At 37.9% G+C, this 23,255-nt stretch overlaps 1 protein-coding gene and 1 long non-coding RNA gene across 3 annotated transcripts; one reads left to right on the forward strand and one right to left on the reverse strand.

The window, feature by feature from the left end:
• Position 1: 1 nt before the first annotated feature.
• On the forward strand, positions 2-8,047 carry LOC122147763. Its single transcript, XR_006161833.1, has 2 exons — positions 2-802; positions 7,673-8,047. It is a non-coding gene; the product is annotated as an uncharacterized LOC122147763 (long non-coding RNA).
• A 443-nt stretch (positions 8,048-8,490) lies between these two features.
• LOC122147762 (BCAS3 microtubule associated cell migration factor-like) lies at positions 8,491-22,911 on the reverse strand. Of its 2 annotated transcripts, none has more exons than XM_042771655.1 (2): positions 22,722-22,911; positions 8,491-9,828 (listed from the first exon to the last, which is right to left on the reverse strand). In XM_042771655.1, exons 1-2 carry the CDS (start codon positions 22,885-22,887, stop codon positions 9,512-9,514), a joined length of 483 nt encoding a protein of 160 aa, XP_042627589.1. In that variant the 5' UTR covers positions 22,888-22,911; the 3' UTR covers positions 8,491-9,511. The 2 variants fall into 2 exon arrangements, with proteins under 2 accessions (XP_042627589.1, XP_042627588.1); XM_042771654.1 differs by having other exon boundaries at positions 8,491-9,831.
• Positions 22,912-23,255: the final 344 nt, after the last annotated feature.

Here is a 23,255-nt window from a genome sequence, read left to right on the forward strand (position 1 = left end):
CTAATGAACCAAGCCCCCTTGATTGCTGATTTTACGCTTTCTGGACCAATTGTGGGCCTCCATAGGCGTGGTTTTGACAGCTCCGGCCAGGCTCAAGTAGAGGGGGTGGACAAGAAGGTGTCGGAAGCATTAGCAGTAAGAAAACATGTCAACAGAATAAAATATTAACCAATGACAGAAAAGATCGGGAAATCCCACCCCCCGTCTCCACGCCAAGCACCGGGTCAGCCCTCAGTGCTTAGCCGGTGGTGACTGCACCTCGGTCGGCTTACGCTTTATAATTACGATCCCTCCTTGTTCGAGGAACAAACTCACTCTTCGATACACTGAAAACTAGGAATTAAGATTATTCACGTGTAAATTAACAAAGGTGCGAATTGTTATGAATAATAAGCGCAAAATATTATATTGCTTTCCACATTTTAAAACATAAATTGAGGATAACTATTCGCAATATAGTCACTAAAAATATCAGGAACACTCCAAATGACGTTTATCTTTTCGCTATTCATGTCAAAATGACGCGTACGAGTATTTTGTTCATAATGTAGCACTGCACACTCATATCCAAAGGACCTTGTTGTGCGTATGAATTGAATTCAACGTTTCACTGTGTGAATAACTATTTCCGTGCTGCTTGCGCGTGTCCCGACCGACTTCATGTGAGGAACAGCAGCCAAAAATCGGACATTGGCACTTTAAATTCTGCCCCGGGTCATTCAAAGCGCACAGCCACGCTCAATGCTGAAGAAAGGAGGAAGAGAGTTGATGGAATCTAAAGACCAATGTAAAGATAATTTTGGTGAGTGCTGCATTACTCTTAACTGTTAACTCTTAACAGGCTTCTGCGGTTGTTAACTTTTAATATACTCCATATAGCCTAGCCTATGTCGCAATATACATTAGACAACTGTTTAGGGAATGTAAAGGTATTGTATCCGTGAATTTACATGTATTTTATTGATCCTAACGCTTAATGTACAGGTGAGCGGATAAAAGCATATGCTCCTCTATATGCTCGAAAAATAACAGCCTACATCTCAATGCATTTAGGTTTAAGTGCCAGGCCACTATAAATGTTCGCCATCTACTTTCGACAGTGGGTCGAGCCATAAGTGTAGTCTATACCTTTAAGAAATCCACTCGTGGACTCTAGATTTACTTGGATTGGGTTTGTTAGATAGCCGCTTGGCGCCAGTCTGCTGACGTACCGCAGTAAGATCCGTCTCATGTCAGTTCATATTTACTCCAAAATCCTCTAACAGTGCACTCCAATCCCTTTAGCATTTACGCCAAAGTTTTGGCTTGCGCTTGCCTTCTTTGTCTCCAAATGACTTTTGATCTTTGTAAGTAAGCATTTCAGTGTATGCTTTTTGATCAGATGTCGCACTGAATGCTTCCAATATTTCCAAAATAATGGAATGTCCAATCTATGTTTTTGTGCGGACGGATTCAACCGGTTGCGGAATGTTGTCACTTTAACACTTCGATACAAATCAGAAGAACATGATGACAGGCTGGATGTTTAACCCTTACTGTGCCAGAGAGGAGCTGATATAGTGATTAAATATTGCTTATAAAATACCGAAAAGGAAAGTAAAAATCACAGTGTAGGTTGATTGATTCGTTTGCAATTGATCCTTTAAAACGGCAGGGAGGACGTTTAATACAGGCTTTTTGTGTTAAGTTACACGATTTGTGATATTTACTGAATTGGACATAAAATGGTTCAGAGAGCATAGGATTCAATACAGAGCATTGCGTATTGCCGCCACGTCATACTGTCATTAAAACAGCTAAACGATCTTTGTTAAAAAAATAAAAAAAAATAAAAAGATTTTATTGCGCGTTTTCGAATTGAAAATTAAATATTAATCAAAGATAAACACGGATAACATGTTTAGCAAATTCATTAATGTCTATAGAGAAGTTAAATAACACATTCACAACATAAGAATATAGCTTAATCCGCACCGTAAAAATAAAAAAGAAAACCAAGTAGACAGACACTTGTTGCCGAATCCACGAGTGAAGAGACACAGAGCTAAAGCCGGATTTATTGAAACTGACACTAAAATATGGGATATGCTCGCCTTTACAAGACATGTATGCTAATTATTTAAATAGGACGCGATTTTTCTTTTAAAAGTCGCGAAAATAATACCAAATTAACATAATACAGAATGAAAATAAATCAATAATATTACGAACGAAACGTGCAGAATTTATGTTAGGAAAATATAGCAAAATACATGTAGATTTTGAATTAGAACGTTTTTGCTGCTTTTTATGAAGGAGAAGGAATGTTTAAAATATAGCGAAATGGCAAACAAGAAAATAAGTAGTGTAGTCCTGATATAAATTCTTCATTATTTAAAGCTAAATACAAAGCCTAATCACAATTGTCTGATGAGAGTAAGATAAGTCCCATAACTCTCCTATGCTGAGTTTCATAGTCATTTGGAATATTAAGTGTTAACTTTAAGTAAAGTCTAATTAATTATGCGAATGTCATTTTGACAAATGAAAAAGGCTATAATATATTAGCATAAATTACATTCTAGAGGAGAAACTTTCAATTTATTATGAATGTACTTCCTGGTTTAGTGATTGAACTTTTTTTCCTGACACTGAAAGTACCATTTACACTTTTATTCAACAGGCCTATCTAATGCATTTGATGTAAATATTAAAGATTGTTTATGAGAATTCTTTATATGTGAAGTGTTACCTGCAGCTAGTTGTTGAAACAGGACTAATCAATAGTCTTTGTTTGATCTCTGAGCTAAAACTTCGACAGAGAGTGATCTGGATTGGGAAGAGATTAACCACACATGGGAATGGGAATGGTTTTCTATGTATATACTTAAGGAAGTAATCACATCAACAAAGTCTTTGCAATTACGCCAGAGTTTATTTTTCCTGCTGTTCACATCTAAACCGACAAGAATGCAATCATGCGCTGAGCTCTTATCACACATGATTTAAAAAGCGTTCATGCTGGAAAACGTTTTACAGCACTGCCACTGTTTACTGCCAAAACAACGAGGCGTCCAAAAGTCAATGACCACTTGTATTCCGAATGATTGTAATGAGAGAAAAAAACATGGTTAAAGGTTTGTCAGGAGATGAAGAGAAGTGTCTATGTGCATCAGCTTCGACCAGAGGACATTTTCATTAGTTAAAAATAGCCTGGTGCCAAACTTTTATGCATGATCTGCTTCTGTCAGCTTTTGTGTCCTTGAGACGGTGTCCGCTGTAAGACAATGTGTCTAATTGTGTTTCCAGGTTCTAAGGAAATTAATACGTTCCTGCCAAAAAGATAACGCAAACCTTTGCAATACCTTTTCACATATATGAAACCAGATGATCCTCTAGGGCTGATCATTAAATGACCGTCGCTCTTTTTTTTCTGCTTTTACATTGTTGCTCCTTCTTTTCATCTTTTCATCATCTCTCTGCATCATCTCTCCTGCTATATTTAGCCAGTAGACTGAAGCCTTGGCGCCAGACCGTTTAAGACCTGTCAAAGTCCCTCATATTTCCCCTTGTCACATGTATAGCTACCCAGCGCCTCCACCAGCTAGCAGCCCCCTCTCTCCTCCTCCTTTCCGCCCAGCTCTCTCCTCCATTCCTACTACCCATCCACACACACCCTGTATACATTTCCGCAAGTCTCCTCTTTTTCATTAGGACAGTGTATTTGATCTGCTCGTACTTACTTTGCCAAATCTTACAGGTTGCTCTTCGCATAGCCCATTTTGTATCCGAACCTCCTCTGGACATGCTGTACCTGATGGATGCGAGACAACAATTTTATAGACAGCTCTGGTGCTCTGCTTCTTCTCTCACACTCTCCGTCTGCCCAGAAGTATATTGGCAATAGTAGCCTATACTCCACAAATCTAAAAGCCCATTCCTTGAAACTATAAAACACGTAGCATGTTGCTTTCACTAGGCTATAGTGTTTATTCCGAACTGATGCTATTGCTAAACCCACCCTAATCCTCACACAAACCTGTTGATTTCAATAGATTTACAACACAAAACATGATTTCTATTAATGAGAACCACTTTAGAAGTGGGTTTTAAGTTTTTTAACCTACTAAATGTGAGAATGTTTTCACCACAAAACTTGGCCCAAAACCAACCTCAAACTGGAGATGTTACGGATCTTAATTAAGTTTTAACTTTTTGAAACAGTCGAATTCACAATTATTAGGTCTACTACTGCAAAAAATATTGCTACAATTTATATAGGCAGATAACCTTTGTTTGAACGCAAGTCTCGGCGTGTTATCTTTATAAGGCGTTCTACTTATTTTAGTAATTTAATAATATTGATAAAGAAATATAGTTTGTTGATAGACAGGTTTTTGGTTTTAGGCATTTAGGGAAAAAATAAGATTCGAGTTAGTAAATAAGCACCGGCTTCAGTGATCAACCAACAAATCGCTGCAAAACAATCAAGATATGTTTTATGTTTTTAGTTTTCTTGATGTAAATGGTAAATCATTCATGCAATCATCATATTAAATATTATCAGCAAATCTTTCAGTATATTCGCCATATCGCTTTAATAATTCTGAGCTTTCAGAATCAACTCATAATGACTAAATCTGTTTTTAAAAGACGTTCGAGCTGATTTGGGCGAAGCACGGCTGATGGTTGTTAGAAGCTACAACCTTTTTCAGGTAACAGTGGGGGGCGCTCTAATAACCTCAGGGAGTTATTTTACCTGGTCCTGCGGGCCGTTCAGTGCAGTGTATAGTGCCATCATCAGGGACAAATGCAAACAATAAAATGTGGTCTAGTATGGAAACCCCGTTTCTTTTTTCTCTCAATTATTTTTTTGTTTTCTTTTTTACAAGCATGAGTTTAACTCATTGAACGCCCAGCTCGGTTATTTTATAGCCTATTAAATAATGTTAAGAAGGCCGTTACTCATTGATAAGTGTGTTTCGCAAACATCCGTAACAACTGAAAATAATAACAGGCTCTGTTTTATGCTTTAGCAATAACCTGTTGATACAGCCATAGATTGTGTAACGTTCTTCTTTTTTTAGATGGTATTTTCTAAAGAAGCAACACATTTAACATTAGCCATGAAACTGACATGTAGATGTGTGAACCGCAAGGTTACACATGTAATATCACACTGTATTAGTAATTAAACCAGTGATTAATTTGTTTCCTTTATGATGACACACACACACACTCACACACACACACATACACACACACACACATACACACACACACACACACACACACACACACACACAGAGAGAGGACTTTCTTGATCCCCTGTTGTGTGATGCTGATCATTTCCACTTCAGCGATGAAGCATCATGCTCCGTTTAAATGCAACAAGTGCTTTACCCTTTTGTAAATTTTAAAGTTATTTGTTGATAAAAATTGTAGATCTAATGTAATGATACACTAACCAGGTTAATCACTAAACGTTTTCCATCATGTTAAAACATCTTTTTTTCCCATTCATTTAACATGTAACAACAATTGAGCAACTGAGCTTTTTGTGTTGTATTGTGCTGAATTTTTATTTTGAGTAATATACAGTTCCACTTAGAGCTTTAATTATGTTTTTTAATAATAACAGCGGAAGGAGATAAAATTAGACGTGTCATTTGTTAAATATCTTTTTTTTTATTCTATTCACTTCCTTTTGTAGCAGTTATCCTGTTGTTTTAAAACAGCAGTAGTGCTATAGATTGTACTACTCTGCCCACATCTAGGTCATTATTTTACTTTACTGAGATTATATTAACTCACTATAAACAAGTAGCTGACTTTTGCTCTCCAACGAACAATTGTAAAATACTAATCTATTTAAATAATTTTATCACCTCCAAAATGTAGCCTATATTGTGCAGTGTGATTAAATAAACATATTTTCTATATTATATACGATTTGCATGTACCCAATGTGTGTTTCCGACTTTATAATTAATGTCGTTAAATAGCATATACCTTTTATACTAAATAATGTTTTTCCACAGACTCATATAGTAAAGATTAGGCTACTTGTCATTGTAATATGATAAGAAATAAGGGATGAGGGGGGAAACTCTGCGTAGTAACATCAATAATATAAAACAACCACTCTTTCACAATCAATCCGGCGCTATTCAGTGAGAATGACTTCAAGATAAAGGAAGATTGTTCTCACTGTATCTGTTAGCAGCAAACAGACGCCTATCGTTTCGATCAGGACGCTGATGAGATGCGCGTCCAGGTGTGGGGATCCTGAAGATAAGGTGATCTAATCGAAGCCATTCAGCAGCTAATTGAAAAATAGTGTGTGTCACACATTAATGTCAACACGGACCCCTTTAATCCTCCAGGAGCTGTCAGATATTATTCAGTTTACTGTCTCTCAAACAGCTGTCACGCGCCTCGTCTGATTGACAAGTAACATATTACAACACGAAGCGACTATCTAGAGTTTACTGGAAGGCAACAGTCACCCTCCAACCACCCAGCCCCTGTAAACTTGTTGTTGTTTTTTTGTTGTTTTTTTGTATGTAAATATGTACGTCGTAAGCAGGCCTATGTAGCATACAGCAATTAAATTGTGTGGAGAACACGTTAGCTCCTTCGAATAATTTGGTTATTATACAGGAAATGACGCTTTTATTCCTTTTCACAAAAGCATTTGTGAAGTGACTTTCTTAAACATTTTTATAAGACAAAGAATTCTTTAAAATATAATGAATGTGACTGTGCAATGTAAATAATAATAACAACATGTTGGGATATAGATATAGCCTTTGCAAAAAAGATAACAGGGTTGACAGTTTTACCTATTACAAGCTTTGTGTTTGAGTTCATGACACTACAAGGTGTTGAAGATAACATAAATCAATCCAATCATTCAATAAACAAATGTTTAGTGCAAAAAACTGAAAAACCTAACAAAATAGGTTGAATGATGAGACCTGAATGATGTATATTAATATTCTTAAATTTTTAACAAGGTTAATGTCTTTTTTATTTGTATTTAAACAATGCATTATGCAAATAAATTCAGCAAAGCTAGTACAAATTTACAAGCTTGTATTTCCACATCCAGAAAACAGGGCTGTATGGGGCCAAACGACATCATGCAGATATAAAATGAAAAACAAGTTACTGGATTTTTGGTTATAGTGTTAAGAAAAATACCTACAAGAAAACAGTAAAATATACTTTATTCTAAGGTGGTTGAGATTCTCGTTCACAATTTTTTCCCCTTTTAAAGACATTAATCTTATGTTTTCTGTTTATGGTTCAAGAGGAGCTGCCATTAGTTCAGTTCGTAGTTAAGGGATGCATGACCTCTGAAGAGGGGAGAGACCAGCAGTCATGCCAGAAAGCAGCCTGTTACTGAATGGAGCCCGTTCCCATTGGGATACATGGAGTGTGGAGGATTCAAGGAGTGTTTTGGAGCAAATAGCCACAAAATCTTAAATGTATTGCCAACAAGCCTTGACAGATTGACTCATGGTAGACTGTGTATCAGTGCCACATTGACTAAGTGGCAGACTGTTTTATAGATTAATGCTTCTTTAACTAAATGTACAAATTTGCACAGCAGCCTTCTAACCCCGCAGAAAGGAGGAAACCTCTGACACTCACTGAAATGCCTACTATCTTCTGTTGGTATTTATAGGATGTCGCTCCAGTGATAAAGTGGCACTGGTGATCTGGAAGGAGACGGAGAGAAACGAGGGCTGACCTTCCCAGATGGAGAGTGTGAGCTCTGCCACTGTCCTCCACACCAACTAGATGACTGCTTCACGTCGCCTTTGAGACACTGTGTGCAGCATTACTGTATAAGGGTGATTGTGTGTGTGTGTAAGGTGGAAGTGTTGCTGGTGAGGATGGAAGAGTGAAAAATATTACCTTTTGCTTCTTTGCATGCAACCACATTACTGCTTGTCTGACTCTACACAATAAAAATCACTATGATAATTTCTTTTTTGTGTGATTTTGTCTGTGTACTGCATCGGGTCAAGTTGCATAATAAATTGACACTTTATATACACATTATATTGTTTTCTTGCAGATATAATTCCCAAACAGGTTTAAAATAATTTCACAAGTTCAATATTGTAAGAGCACATTTATAGTGTTGATAAATTCCTAAATAAGTTTTACAACAGACAGCTTGTGCCGGAAAATTTAGCTGCTTTATAGAACTGCAAATAAACCTTTCATTACAATATCATGAAACAAAGCTTACACACATGCAATTAAAGCAGTGATGGAATAAATCTCAGCCACTCCTGAAGCCTGTGGAAGATTCATGATGATAAAAAACAGTTTCCTAAACAAAGGCAGTGATTGAGATTTGAATAGCCTCAGCCCAGATTTTTATCTTGTCATTTAAATGCATTTATTCATGTAATGTTTTTTTTTATTTTTTGTATAACAAATATATTCAGGAGAAAGCAAGGTAAGTTAACAAGGGAAAACAAACTAAGGAGGTCAGAATGGATATGCTGTATTAAGCAAACACAAAAATGTATAGAAGACTCGTTAAATTCACTTGCATTAATTCCTATTTCTAGATCACATTGCGCAAATATTATTACAAATAATACAGTTCATCCAAAGCATGAGCACTGCATTCAGAATGACAAGCTGATGATTAGGACCATGTATTCACATTTCTTGTTTAATTGGTATTTATCAATAACTGTGTGTTGTGAGTGTATGTTAAACGTTACATCCAGTCAAGTGAGTTAAAAGACATTCTTCAAACAAAGCCATTTTAAATAGTTAAATAAGCTAAAACAAAATGATATATTGATGATAATAATGATAATGATGATGGAACTACTTTTTTAACATTTGGGTAGTGTCTAACCTGAGCTGAATGAAATTTGCTGTGGATTCTTGAGAGCACCACTGCTAAATATCAGCCTCGCACACATTCTATAAAGCACACAAATTCCTTTTGAAAGAATCAATACATTTCATTGACCCATAAAATGAAAGTAATTTAAATAATTTGAAACTATTTAGTTTGTAAAGCAAATAAAATTGAATCCAAAAAAACTGACTCTTGTTAAACCTTTTTTTTTTTTAATCAAATATACAGGAAAAAAAAAGTGTGGAATAATGAACACTATGTAACACAAGATTAAATGGTAAACATAACCATGTTTGATTACCTATAAAAGACAAATCAATTCAAATGTTACAGTACATGTTTACTAAAATATATCAAACACTATTTGTCTAATGATGTGTTGATCGGAAAGAAATCAGCATAGTGCTTCATAAGCTCAAACCTAAACTCAACTACTGAGAAGTAATCAGGAACACACACTCTCACTCACGCACATGCGTTTAATAAAGATACGCACTGGAAGTTGCTCTCTCTCTCTCTCTCTCTCTCTCTCAGGTGGAGGCAACATTAACATTAATCTACAAGGGAAGTGAATGACAAAGGATGTTAACGCCGGGCCTGATTAAACATTGTTTTCCTGCATGCCGAGTTTGATTAAAGGAAAATCCACATTTCAAAGAAGAGAGAAATGATATAGCAGAGCAGGATGCAGGGTGAAGAGTGTGGCCTCTCGTGGGTGATGTGTTGTGGTTGTGCTGTCAAGATTGTCCAAAGGCGACAGAGAGGTTTCCTTGGGTCTGAGATGTGGGTGGGACGACTGGTTTTAGGGGAATGTGGTGGGGTAGAGGCTGAGGGGCTGGCTCTCATTGGTGGGGAGAGGGGACCGGTAGCCCTCGAAGTTTCGGGGATGCTGCCACTGGTGGAGCCAGAACTATTGCTGAGCGTCTCGATGCTTCCCTCCCTCTGCAGCTCTGCTGCATTCAACACACACAGAGAGAGAGAAAGATGAAGCAAATAACAACATTAAACAATGTTAGGCAGGATCATTAAGAGACTTCTTTTTAAAACATTAAAAAATCTATGCGGTCAATAAATACTCACAAACATAAATCGTCTTTGCCTGAAGTAGTAACCATAGCAACGGGCCACTAAGGTACCCGGGTATTTTTCATTAGTTTCATCATCAGATGGAATATTGAAAAAACATTAACACTGTCATTATGACTTGAGAAAAGACTTACATATTACAAATATACCACAAAAATGTTTCCATTTTTAATATTAAGTTGTTGATGTTTGGTTAATTGTGTGACCTGAAAAATTCCTGTTGAAATGTCAAGCTCCTTAAAAGTCATTGCACAATCTGCTTAATAAAAAGTAGAGACACAATGCTATAAATTTTAGGAAAAATAAAACCATGTATTATGCTTTCTTGTAAAAAAAAAAAGATTTCATTCGCAAATTTTGACTAAAGTGAAGGATCCAATGGGAAAAAAGTGCAAAATATAGCCAAAAACTATGAAAAATATGTCAAATGGATTTTTTTTAAGTATGTCCATAAAATATTTGTGCACATAATGGCCAAAGATTGTGTTTTGGCACCTTGTGGAGAGTGTTATTCTCAGCATGATTTGTATTGTATATGTTGTGGATGTTACATGTTGTTAAACTTTGTCCATTGTATACACAGTCACGGACAGCAGGGACTCATAACCGCTGAGATATATGCAGTGTTTTAAACATACATCAGATGCAGAATGGTGGTGTCCATAATTTTTCAGTTATTATCTGGTGTGTATACAGAACATCTCAAACACACACACTGTACAGTGCTAAAACGATAGCAGGGACTGGGTGGCCACATTCCCCGATGATTTGCGCTGGTGGGGGAGGAGAGGAGCTGTTTGTTTGCTTTGCTGCACATACCCCTGTGACAGGTGCTCGTAAATCCTGTTCTACTGGCTCAAAGCAAAAGAAGTGTGCCTGCCAGGGAAGAGACAGTGACTCTGCTTTTCCTCGTGTGCCCAGCAGACAGCACATACACACAGATGGTCAGGGCCCACACCTGGACCAGAGAAATGTGCTGTTGTGTTTGTTTGTGAATCTGCATGTAAGGGTACGTTCCTGCTGGAAGCTGTGCTCTTGGCCTCTAGGGCTGGACAGTGTGATCAGAATCTTTTATCATGGTACAAGCAATTTTACATCATAATTTACTTATTTTCACTGGACATCTTCACAAAAAATCGTGTGTATATCTATATCTATAAAAATAAAAATATATCATTTGCAAATTATTAAAATCCAGTAAATTAAATTCTTTAATTATAAAATTATATGAACTACCATTTATTTGTAAAATATTTAATATATAGTAAAATCCAGTAAGGTATACACTTCAATAATATGATTATTATACATAATTATTAGTATTATATTATACTATTCATTTGTATTGTATTTAGAGTAAAATCGAATCAATTATTTTTTAATGATATAATTATATGAATTATCACTCATTTGTAAAGTATTTAGAATTTATTTGACTTTATTTGATGGATGCAAAACAAATGATAAAATATTTTGTCTTATTTAGTCTACATTAGTCTACACATTATAGATTATAATAAAAAAACAGTAGTAAATAAACAGACAAACAAGCAATCAAACAGTGGCTTCATTCATGCATACATTAATATGGAAGCTTATTTCCGACAGATAATTAAAAAAAAAAAAAAAAAAAAAATAATAATAATAAAGACTTTTAGAGAATTAGACTTTTTTCCCTCAAAATTCAGTCTTTAGCCCTTGTATTTTTTTATAGATCTTAATTTAAAATTTTTTTATATATAGTGTATACCTCACAAATTCTAACTTTTTTGCATTTCTGAGAACTGTGAGATTTAAAGTCAGAAAAACAAGATATAAATGCAATTCTGAGAAGAAAAGTCACAAGACAAACTCACAACTGCAAAAAGTTACAATTAGCTTTTTAACATCTAATTCCATTGCAAATAACTGAATTGCAAGAAGTAAAATCTCCTCCTAAAACTCTTAGCTTGACTAAACGCACATTACACACACTGTGGAGTTCTTTCTGTTTCTATTCCCTCTCTCTGCATCACTGCAGGCACATCTGATTGTTGTGGGGCTCCTGCGGCTGCACCGCGAGGGCCTGCCCCCCTGAAAGCAGGCTCCAGCAGAACATTATCAAACAGTAAACACCAGTCCAGCGTGGCACAGACATTTCTAGATCCTAGAACGCTGTTTGCTGTGGGTAACCAGTGCATGCTTACACATTAGACTGAGTGACAGAGAACATGCAGGCTTGAGCAAAGCTCAACTGATCATAAGAAGGAAACCAAACAGGATCAAAGCACGTAAAGGGCCCTTCATCATTACTGTGCCAGTGTAAATGCCAATGAGAGAGTGGACCCAATTTGTGCCCTCATTATGAGGGAGAGAGGGGGGTAAATGGGACAGAGGGAGTAACTTACTCTGACAAACACTCTTTTAGAGTTCAGTTTCTTGTTTGCACTTTAATCGTAGCATGGATGCAGCTGGAGTTGATTAGCACTCTCTCATCATTCTTCTCTCCAGGTCATGTGTCTCTGCCTGACAAGATGGGCTTTTAATAAAACTTGGCTGTATGTGCAGTAGAAACACACACAAAAAGTTTGAAATTCATGCTTCGTGACTAGAGAAAACACAAAAAAAGGCTTTCACCAAAAACTTCAACACCCATAATGCACTTTTAATTTTGCCACTATCTGTACTATCTGTAGTTTTAACATTATCTCTGGAGCTGTCAAAAGTTCACCAAATAATGCATAATAGACTTATATTCGGTAATGTGATATATCACGATTGTGACCATGCATGATATTGTTATTGCGGGCATTTCAAAATACAGTGATTAAATATTTATTACAAATTATTCAGATTTGAATGCATTTTAAGAATAGCCTACTTTTCCCATCAGCTGGTTAAAATGTACAACGCCGCCGTATGCTGCATCAAAGACGCATGCGCACTTTCATGTAAACAAGCCCAACATGGATGAGAAGTGCATGGAACAAGTGAAGGAGATGCACTGATGAAAATGCACATTCACTCTCTGACAGCAGATTGCGCTGATGGAACAGCAGAAATGCAGCCGTTACCACGGTAACCCTCTAAACAAAGCAGCTGCGCTACTTTCCGTTTCTGAACAGGATTTAACAGCCATTCAGATATTTGTATTAGCAATGCTGTTCATCACAGCACCAAATACTTAGGCTTAATAGGCAATTTATTTCCAAACTTTTTTACATTTTAATTAATACTGGATATGTTTGTACTCCCGCATTTCTAGGATTCCTCATTGAGCACAAGTGGAAACAGACCTAAACAAAAATACTACATGCATAGACACGCACGCACGCACACACACACACACACTGTTGATAGTTATTTCACAGCCCCTCTGAGATTATCACTTAAATGAAAAGCTGGCATTAAGGGAGTCATCCTATTAAAAAGTGGGCATTAGCAACACCCCAGCTGAGGGGCTTGTGAGTGTGTATGGGACACTATTATTGTGACGGCCTTATCCTGTATCAAGTTTACTCATTCCGTCTGGGCTATTAATAGTAATGTGCCTGTGTGTGTGTGTGTGTGTGTGTGTGTGTGAAGGAGAGAAAAACATAGAGAGACCCCCTTCTGGATTAGAAGCAAAGTCCACTTCCAAACCGACAAGACCCTTTCAGAAAGGATGAAAAGTGGAAACTACATTCAGTAAGCCCCGCCCACATGTGAAAGTCCATATTTCATGGTCATTACAGAATGAACTTCAAGAGCGGTGTAGGTAAAGGTGTCCGGCCTCCACTGTGCTTTCAATTACATATAATGAAAACCTACTGTAACCTCTGCTGCCCTGGCACATACCATCCTCCAGCAAGGGCACATTTCTCATTTACTCATTAGAAACAGAGCTGCGCTATTGGTGGAGGCTGTGGTGATGTGTGCGCAAGATCAGACATCATCTCTCTGCATGCAGACAGCCTGAAGGGTACAAACATAAGACAGACCAAACAGAGTCTACCGCTTCATGATAATTTCACGGAAAGTGCTTTTCGTTACTTTCGACCACCCTAGCAACTACCTAGCAACCAGCAAGCAAGCATTTTCTTTAGAAGGAAATCTAGTGAGTAAGACTGCGGCAGACAGATATTGAGTTATGAATGATAAAACTTACAGTCCTAAAAAATGAATCACTTACAAGGATGACCACGCACAAACTCTAGATCTCACATTGCTGCCGTGTTTCTAACTAGAGCACAATGAGTTGAGTGCATGTCAAAATGAAAGCATATTCATGTTCCAGCATGTAACGTCCGAAGTCAACGAGGCTCTAGTGTTAGATTACTACAGAAGTGTGAATGATTTTTCACACATATACTTACGGGCTTAAATAATTCATTTTCTTCCATACACTTTCCTTCTCTTTCTTTCACTGAAATAACACGAAGGTAATGAATGAGTCGGAAGAGCAAGAGAAAATGTTTCTAGGGAATGTGAGAAGAAACATTGTCCTCTGACACATGATGCTAACATCTGCCGTATCTGATACATCAGCGGTTTGTGCTATTCTACAAAAGCAGAATATGAACTAGATTTTTACATTTGCTTGAGGAAACATGAACCGAGAAAACAGCATTTGCTTGTGCAAATCTCATCACCACAATGCTCAAGTGTTCTGGGTGGTTGCCAGGGCATCACTATATAGTTGCTAAAGTGTTTGGACCATTTAAGCGCTTTGCAATGTGATTGTTAGGGTGTTAAACAATTTAAATCATTAAACAAAGATCTACTGTGAGCTCTAGGGTTGTTAATCAATAGTATGTACTTCTATTAAAGCTATCAGTCTGTATTATATGAACTGTTTACAAATCATGTTGACTACTTAATTATCTGTATACATCTGAATATTTTGCAGCTTTTAAAGTATTACATTCATCATGTCATACTTGTAATCAAGAACATTAACCCAATTATATTTTTTCCACTGATTTTCAATTTGAATACACCATTCAATGCATTTTGTTTAATCAAATATAAAAAATATTTAAAAAGCCAAATTTTCAGCAGCCATTTCACCAGAATTCAATGTGACAAGATACTTCAGAAATAATTCTATACTGATTTAATGGTCAATAAACATTCTTAGTATTATCAGCTGTGCTGCTTAATATGTTTTTTTGTGGAAACATTGACATTTTCTTTCTTTTTCTTTTTCTTTTCTTTTTTTTTAAGAACAGCAATTGTTTGAAATATAAAAATATTTTGTAAAAATATAATTGTGTTTATTTTTGATCCAATTAATGGATCCTTGCTGGATTATAAATATAATTTATTATATTCTCATTCCTAATTCTAATTAAAGAAACAAATGACATGTTATACTATACATTATAAATCTCTATGGAAATAATTAATGAGAAAAATACTTCCAGAGTGGGGGGCAGCATTGCACTTTATAGCGATGCTTGCCTTAGCAACACCACTAATGTCTCTCAAATGACTTTTGTAATTCAACTGGTTTATTTGAACTGTTTCTGAATAGTATACAACGATAGCAAACTTTCCAAATGTGCTAAATGGACTAAACGTGGCCAAATCCATTAGGATAACAAACATGACTGATTTTGTATTTAGCGCACAGGCTATGACTAGACCACAGCCTCTGAATAAAAACCCAAGTCAAACAAAATCACTCGGATTCTGCCAGCATTAAGAAGGTCTATTACTGCTAGCAGAGTAATTGGTTAAATAGTTGCTCAAGGCGCAGGTCTCAAATTTAAGCCAGTGGGATGGAAGGCTCATGCCATTTACAATTACAAACCACTCAGGCTGGTGGCTTAATTTGAGTTTTGATTCAGTTAGTTGATTTAATTGCTGTCCATATTGCTTTATGTCTCTTTGATTGATGGGCACGGTCAATGTGACGGCCGCGGAGCCAAGCATCCTGAGATATACACACACACAGTACACACACACACACACACGTCTTTCTGATGGAGAGAGGTTCATTAAATCCCTGTAGCCCAAGGAGGAATCCTGCACTCAGCTGGTCTTTCACTGAAAAGCACCATTGCTCACTCACTCGCCCTGAAGCACATGCTCGCACATCCAACACCAAACTGGACAACGGCACTTTCAAACTGAGCTTTCATTTACCAGCCATAAACACATGATGAAACAACTGTTTTCTACTTTGCATTATTGCCATTTTGCATTGCATTTGACAGATTATCACTAAGCAATTAAATGATGGCACTAAATGATCTTGTCCTCTTTTGAGCACACATTCCTGAAAGTGCTGGAATGCCTCTAGAGGAAGAAAGAGAGAAAAGGTTTATTCACAGCACTGGGAAAGGCGTGCGTGAGTGCTTTCCTAAGTGTGAGGCCATTAGAGAACGGAAAGAGAGGCAGCGGTGCAGGCAGCGACAGTTGCTTGCTTCAAGTCCTCTCTCCTCTTTTCACTTTCCTGGAAAGTGCCGCAGTCAGGCCAGTGATCTCATATCGGTGTGGACCGTTAGCACTGTAACGCCTCTCAGCTGTGCTTTCAAGAAACCCTCCATTATGTCCTCTATCACTAATTCATGCAACCTCTTTTACTGATATATATACAGCACACGTGTAAATGTAAAAGGAAAGGGAGGAAGAGTTTGGAGAAGTAGGAAAGAGCAAGGTAAGTGTGGTATTGAATAATGAACTCTTCTTTATACTCTTGAGAGGCTAAACACAGTAAATGCCCTAAGAGTCCGAATCAGTTGTGGAATCACAGCTCTGAGCCGGCTTGACACGTAGCATGTCTCACTGACACCTGCCTCTTGCTTCCATTTGCAGCGTTCTCAAATGCCTGACACATCGTCATGTTTCACCAACACCATGTCTAGACATCCTGGAACATCTTTTAAAAGTGCTCCTTCCACCCCCTCAGCTGTCTCCCTTTCTTTCTCTCTGAGCCGCTACTTTCTGACTGTCGCTCCCTTGAGCGAGCTGTTTAGTGCAGTCTCAAAAATCCCATTTACTTCAAGCTTCGGTTTCTACCCTAAATCCCAGCTTCCGTCCTTTTCTTTACTGTTTTAGCAACTAGTTTGTAGGCTAGAAGAACAACAAGGAAACAAAAAGCAGGAAATAAATGCTAAAATGATATCCAGGCCCGATGTGTCACTGATGGAGACACAGAGCAAGAGAGGCTCTGAATGCAGGAATTCTTCTTCATCGTCTCACCCTGTCGCTGCACATTACTCTCACACTGAAGAGACTGATCATGGGATGAATGGGTGAGTGCTGAGGGGAGGAAACAATAATTGTGTTCCTGTTTTTACACTTCATTCCCCTCCCGGCCATCTCACTACACTATCTATCCATGCACTAATACCACCTCACTTTCTCCTGTCTTTGTCCAACACATGCTCTCACAGTATGAAGAACCACAGACAGTTGTTTTTGTGTTCCTGGTTTCAGACAATGTAAGTAATGATGTTAGCTACAGCTGAGCTCAACATCAGGGTCTATGGCACTGTAAACTCACTGAGAGCTGCAGGCCCTATCATCAAGCAACAGCTACACAGAGGTCAGATCAACACAGCATGCAGAAATGGACCTAATATTCCTGTGATCACACCTGTCTTCTTGCCCACAAACGCAGGGTCACTGTGTGCTGGAAGAGATGCAGTTTACAGAGGGGCAGTTTAAAGACAAGGGAGATTTACAAATGACATATGTATGTATTTACACATACCAAACTCACATGGACCAGGCATTACAGGGCAGCTAAAAATGTTTACCAATGCTACAGACTTGCAGCACAACTTAATGGTCCAGCACACTTCCACTGAGGAACTTGGGTTTGGCAGGAGATTGAGCAGACCCAGATTAGAGCTGGGTTTGTTTATGGAATCTATCGTCTGTGTGCTGCGTACAGGTGGTGGATGACTGATTAGCACAAGCTAAGTCCTTTGCATGGTGAGTGACTGGGCTGCTGTGCTTTCAGCTGTGTCTTGTTGCTTTAGTGATGGCTATCGCACCACATTAAAATGAGCCGTGACATGACATGTAACGCTCTTTCTGATAATAGCTTGCGATTTGGTGAAAGAATACTTATGAGTTATTCCAATTCAAACAGGGAATATTACTGTCATTAACCAGGTAAGCAAACAATGGAGACTTTTCAATACGCCCAGAACAGGATCTACCCTATTGTATGCTGGGATAAGCTGCTATGCCAGTAATACCTGGAATAATTACCTGCTGCACATTACCAACTCAAGGCCTGTTTGATTCATTTTCATGCCTAATTCTCAATCAAACCTCACATTTTTGTTAGCATACATGAAACAAATAGTAGATGGTGAGGCTCAGTCTGTGTAAGCATTAGCAAAGACACAAAGTTTGCAAAGTTCAAACTATCAGCTCTGTCAGTCAGCAGCGAGACGTTCACATTTCTGCACTGATTTGGGGTGGAAAATCAGATGATTTCTATAAAATAAATGAAAACATAGTCAAATGTTTAAGCTGAGAATATAACATTGTTATTAATAGCTGAATGCATCATCAAATTATTAAATAAACAAACACAAGCACTTAGGGACTTGTAGAACTTTCAGAATGACGTCATTCTAATTCTGTGGAAAACGGAGTAACTTTCTGTGGAGTTCTGCACGCAGATTCCGTGAGAGCCTACTAGTAACAAATCCATGGTCAGACAATTAACACATAAAAAAAAAAAATAAAAACTAAAAAAAAAAAACAAAGGTTTAAAAAGTAACTAAAAATTTTATGGTTCAAACAGAACCTCACTATTTTGTAAAGTATAAAATATGGAGTGATGAATGTTTTGATGGCTTTGGAGAGGCTGGAAAACAAACATCCTGCTTCTTTCATGACTGCTAACAGCCAATCGAGAGGAAGACAGATTTTTGGCGCCCTGGAGTGTCTAGCCATTGGAGAAGTATGTACAGACGAGTGTTACTGGCGGATGTAAGTGCATTGTTCCTAGTTTCGTGACAAAAGCTCTAATCATCACAAGTTCAGCCGGTCACAGTTCAATCAGCTCAGTGGTGTCCATTTATGTTGGGAAAACTATGCTCACGTACATGTGTTCTTTCTTTTACCAGCTTCCATGCATGACTGCCAGTCATATGAATGTTTCAGTAACAAAGCTTCAGTGTTGGGAAGCTACTTCGAAACTGTAGTTTAACAAGCAACTAGATATTCATAAATGAAAGTAGTTCAACTGCAGTCAAGCTGAATAAGCAGTTAGCAACACTATTAAATATTTCTGAAACTTAGCTAAAAACACTGACATATATATATATATATATATATATATATATATAAATATGTGTGTGTGTGTATATATATATATATATAAATATATATATGTGTGTGTGCGTGTGAACTTAGCTAAAAACACTGACATATATATATATATGTTTTAGACAGTGTGTGTACGTGTGTTGCTGTCACAGTAAAGCTCTGCCCCAAGGGTCGAACTGAATACTCAAGGATGAAGAGGGAGAAAGAAAGAGAGAGCTTGAGAGCTGTGGCTAACATCCTCTATACAATGAAGCTATTGTGGCATGTCCGGCTCCAACAGTGTGGGCTCTCCTTCAAGTGCACAAAAACCTATCGGCCTTAATAATTTTAAAAGAACACATATATTTGGTTCAGTAGACAACAAAGGAGAGTCCTTTCAGCTTCCACACCACCATACACAATTACTGTAAAACATTTCCATAATCACAGTGCTGTGCTAATGAACTACTCAAAACATACAAGCATGCATTCAATTCTCTATATCAACGAAGAAACATAAACAACATTTTGGCATTGCTATATCAATTGTTACTGGTTATGAATACATCACTACTAGAAAACGTTGGGAATTTTTAGTAGGGTGACACATTATCTGATTTTTTTAAATAACCAAATTATTTAAAATGTGAACCAATTTAACTGACTCACTTAAATCAAAATGTGAGAAAAATATTCTCACTGAAGCATTTTGTTTAAAGGCAGACAGTGTATAAGCATTATCATGTCTAAATCACTACTACTTTCTTAGAGCTCTGTGAGGCTGAAGGGACGGGGAATTGAGAGTGTGCTCTCAGTACTGTGGGCTTAACGGGGGAAATAGATATACAGTATGTGTTTTTTGGGGCAGCTGGAGTAATGAAGAATGACAGAGACATAATCCCTGTGTGTAACCTCAGTAAACACTGTGACACCACGCTTGACAGGTTCGAGTCCTGTCCTCTTCCCACTGCTTAAATGGAATTTACATTAGGTTAGCGCCAATGACAAAAATCCAATTTGCAACATTATGCCGCTGGCAAAATCTAATTTTAAGATGACTGCATTTCAAGAGTTTTCTCTTACATTCCTTGCATGACGGTAAACTGCGAGTCTTGCGTTCGCTCACCCAATCGCCTGCATGAGAAGAAATTCCCAGTTGTCAATTTTCCAATTTCACTGATGTTAAACTACGCAAGAATGCAAAATCTGAGGACTGGAGGAAGGAGATAGATGGAATGAAACATGGAGAAGTAGTTAGCGACTGATAAAGTAGAAGAAGAGTCTGCGATGTCCCCTGACACTACAATCCTCTTCTGAAAAAGCGCCTGTGCGTGAGCAGATGCTAAGTGTCGAACCATCTGCTTTCGACCCTTCAAAGAGGCTCCTGGCTGAACCTGCCTTATTAAACAGAGCGTCCCACAACTACAAAGAAATCTGGTCAGGTATTCTGGCTCACCCACAGCTCAAGGACACAATCCCATGCTGCTTTACAACTGATTAGATAAATCCCACACCAGCCATAAAGTCACATCTAGATGGCAAACCTCGATCTGTGAAAAGCCTAAGAATTAAAAGTTATGGCACTTACACACTGAAAAAGATAATAGAGGGGCAGTATAGGGGCCCATGGAGTTTAGAGACCAAAAGTGTTATTCTGAGAAAATAAATAAAAGATTATTTACCTAATTCACACAGTATTATCTGTATATATACACATTCCTGTTCAAGGGTTTGGAGTCAGTAAGATTTGTATTTTTGTTAAAAAAAATATTTTAATTAGCTATGATGAATTAAATCCTTGATGAAAATTTTAATCTTAAAATCTCAAATCATGGGTTCCACCAACAATAGGGTTCACAGAATAACAGAAACCGTCTAGACAGAACCCAGACACGACCCATGACAACAAATGAAGAGGGTACTTTGGATGACTATAGGGTAATTACCAATATTCGGCCGTTACTCTCAGCACTTACTGCCACATTAGTCAGTACCTTCAACAAAGACCTAAATGGGAATGGCTTGAACTCTTAAGGTCTGGCACTGATTCTTAACTGCAGCCGCACGTCTGGGTGAAAAAGACACAGACTGACATAACGGATGACTAGCACTCATCAGAGGCTCCAGCACCCTGTCCCCAGCCACCGTGCTGCTTATTTAGAGCCTCTCGCCACAATCCATTTTTCATCCGTACTCTTGGTTTCCTGCTTCAGGAGATGCTTAACATTACGTTCATCCACCAGCCTGTGGGGCCAAAAGTTGAGAGTAATGTGATCAGTAATGAATTTTGTGTTACATTAGGCTGTATAAATGGACGGACAAGCGCAGACTACAAGTGTCCGGGAGTCGGGGTTAATCTAATGATGCAAAAATAGAGACAGAACCAATTATGGAGAGGGCCAACTCAGTGCTGCTGCAGGGACTGCAAATGAATAGGTACAAATCAAATTAGTGCCTAATAGACGCGCTACGAGAGAGAGCCAGTCGATGCTAAATGCATTAGGGCCTTGTGACCTCGCTGCTCCAAGCAGCAGCGTCCAGGATCCAACCTCCATCTTCCCCAGATATCAAAGAAAGTCTTGTTCAGACAAGAGGGGGAGGGTCGGAGAGCAGCAGCTTCCTAAATGAGTTAAACATTTGGATTGTCAAGAGTGGCAATTTCCCCCCTCATTTCGCTTGGTCTCTCCCTCAATGCGAATGGCTTAATTTGTTATTGTAAAACCTCGGATATGTGTCTTTTCCAAGATCTGTACGAGAAATCACGTAAATATGCCAGGACATATTCTTATCTCTGCATAATTCGAACAGGATTGAGGAGACATAAATGATTCCCCTAGTCACTGGAGGAATTAGTAAGAGCAAATCGAACAAAATAGGGTTTACCATATTAACTTCTGAGGGAGTTAGTTTGCTTTTGAGCTTAACGGGCTACTAATGAGAAGAACTAACTTGGCTGAAGTTCTGATGGCAGGTCTTTAACAACAACTAAAATAATAATAATAATATTATCTGTGTTTTTTTCCTATAAACTCTCAGAAGGTACGAAGCTGTCACTTGGGCGGTACCCTAAGGTACAAAAGCTAAAAGGTACATCTTTGTACCTCATTTATTCCTAAATGGTACACATATTAGTACTTTGTAAAAATACATATTAGCACCTAAACCGCTGGGACAATTTTATACCTTTTTATCTTCTTGTACAAAGTAATCATTACATATTCAAATTCCTTTTGAACATCACATAAAATAAATTTGTAAATACAATGAAATTCAGTGGGGTCTAATGCTGTTCTGGGCCCCAATGGCTTTCATTATATGAACCAAAACACTTGATACATTACTTTTTTTGTTTCAGAGCAGAGAGAAAGTCATACAAATTTGGAAAAACAAAAGGGTGAATAAATGATTTTTGTGAGAACCATTCTTTTTAAATCTGTGATGTTAACTGTGTTTTTTAATGGTATGTTATCTGACATCCACTGCCTATATGTTGTGCATTAGTGAGAGGGTTTGCGCTCACCTGTCCCAGAGCCCACAATATCTCTGCTGGGCGACTCTGACATTGCGTCTGCCAGCCTCTCCTTCAGGCCCTCTTCTGTGGCTTCCACAGAGGACATGTGACGCAGTCCGAAACTCTCAGGCCAGCTGCCACACACCTCCAGCAGGGTGACGCTGCGGTCAAACATGCCTGCCAGAGAATAAACGAGAGAGAAGAGCAAGAGTTCAAACCTCAATTTTGATTCACACTGCATTAAAGCTCATTACAATTCAATTTTATCACTGCAAACTGCAATTTTTTCTGTCCTTTATAATCGTTGCTTATCTAAATCAAAAATCATATGGTACCGGCTTGAAAAAACACTGCAATTCTGTAAGCCTCACTGAAGTCATAATACACAATGAACCTGAAAAGTGTCTATGGCTATGCTGGTGTAACTCTGAGGTCATAAACAGCTATCTGTGTTTTATCTGGCACACATAGCAGCTCAAGCCCCAGCTGACCCCCCCTTGCCTTCCTCTGACAGGGATAGCAAAGAGGAAATGACTAACCCCT

The sequence above is a fragment of the Cyprinus carpio genome, chromosome A15 (genome assembly GCF_018340385.1).
Source record: "Cyprinus carpio isolate SPL01 chromosome A15, ASM1834038v1, whole genome shotgun sequence".
NCBI classification, from domain to species: domain Eukaryota; kingdom Metazoa; phylum Chordata; class Actinopteri; order Cypriniformes; family Cyprinidae; genus Cyprinus; species Cyprinus carpio.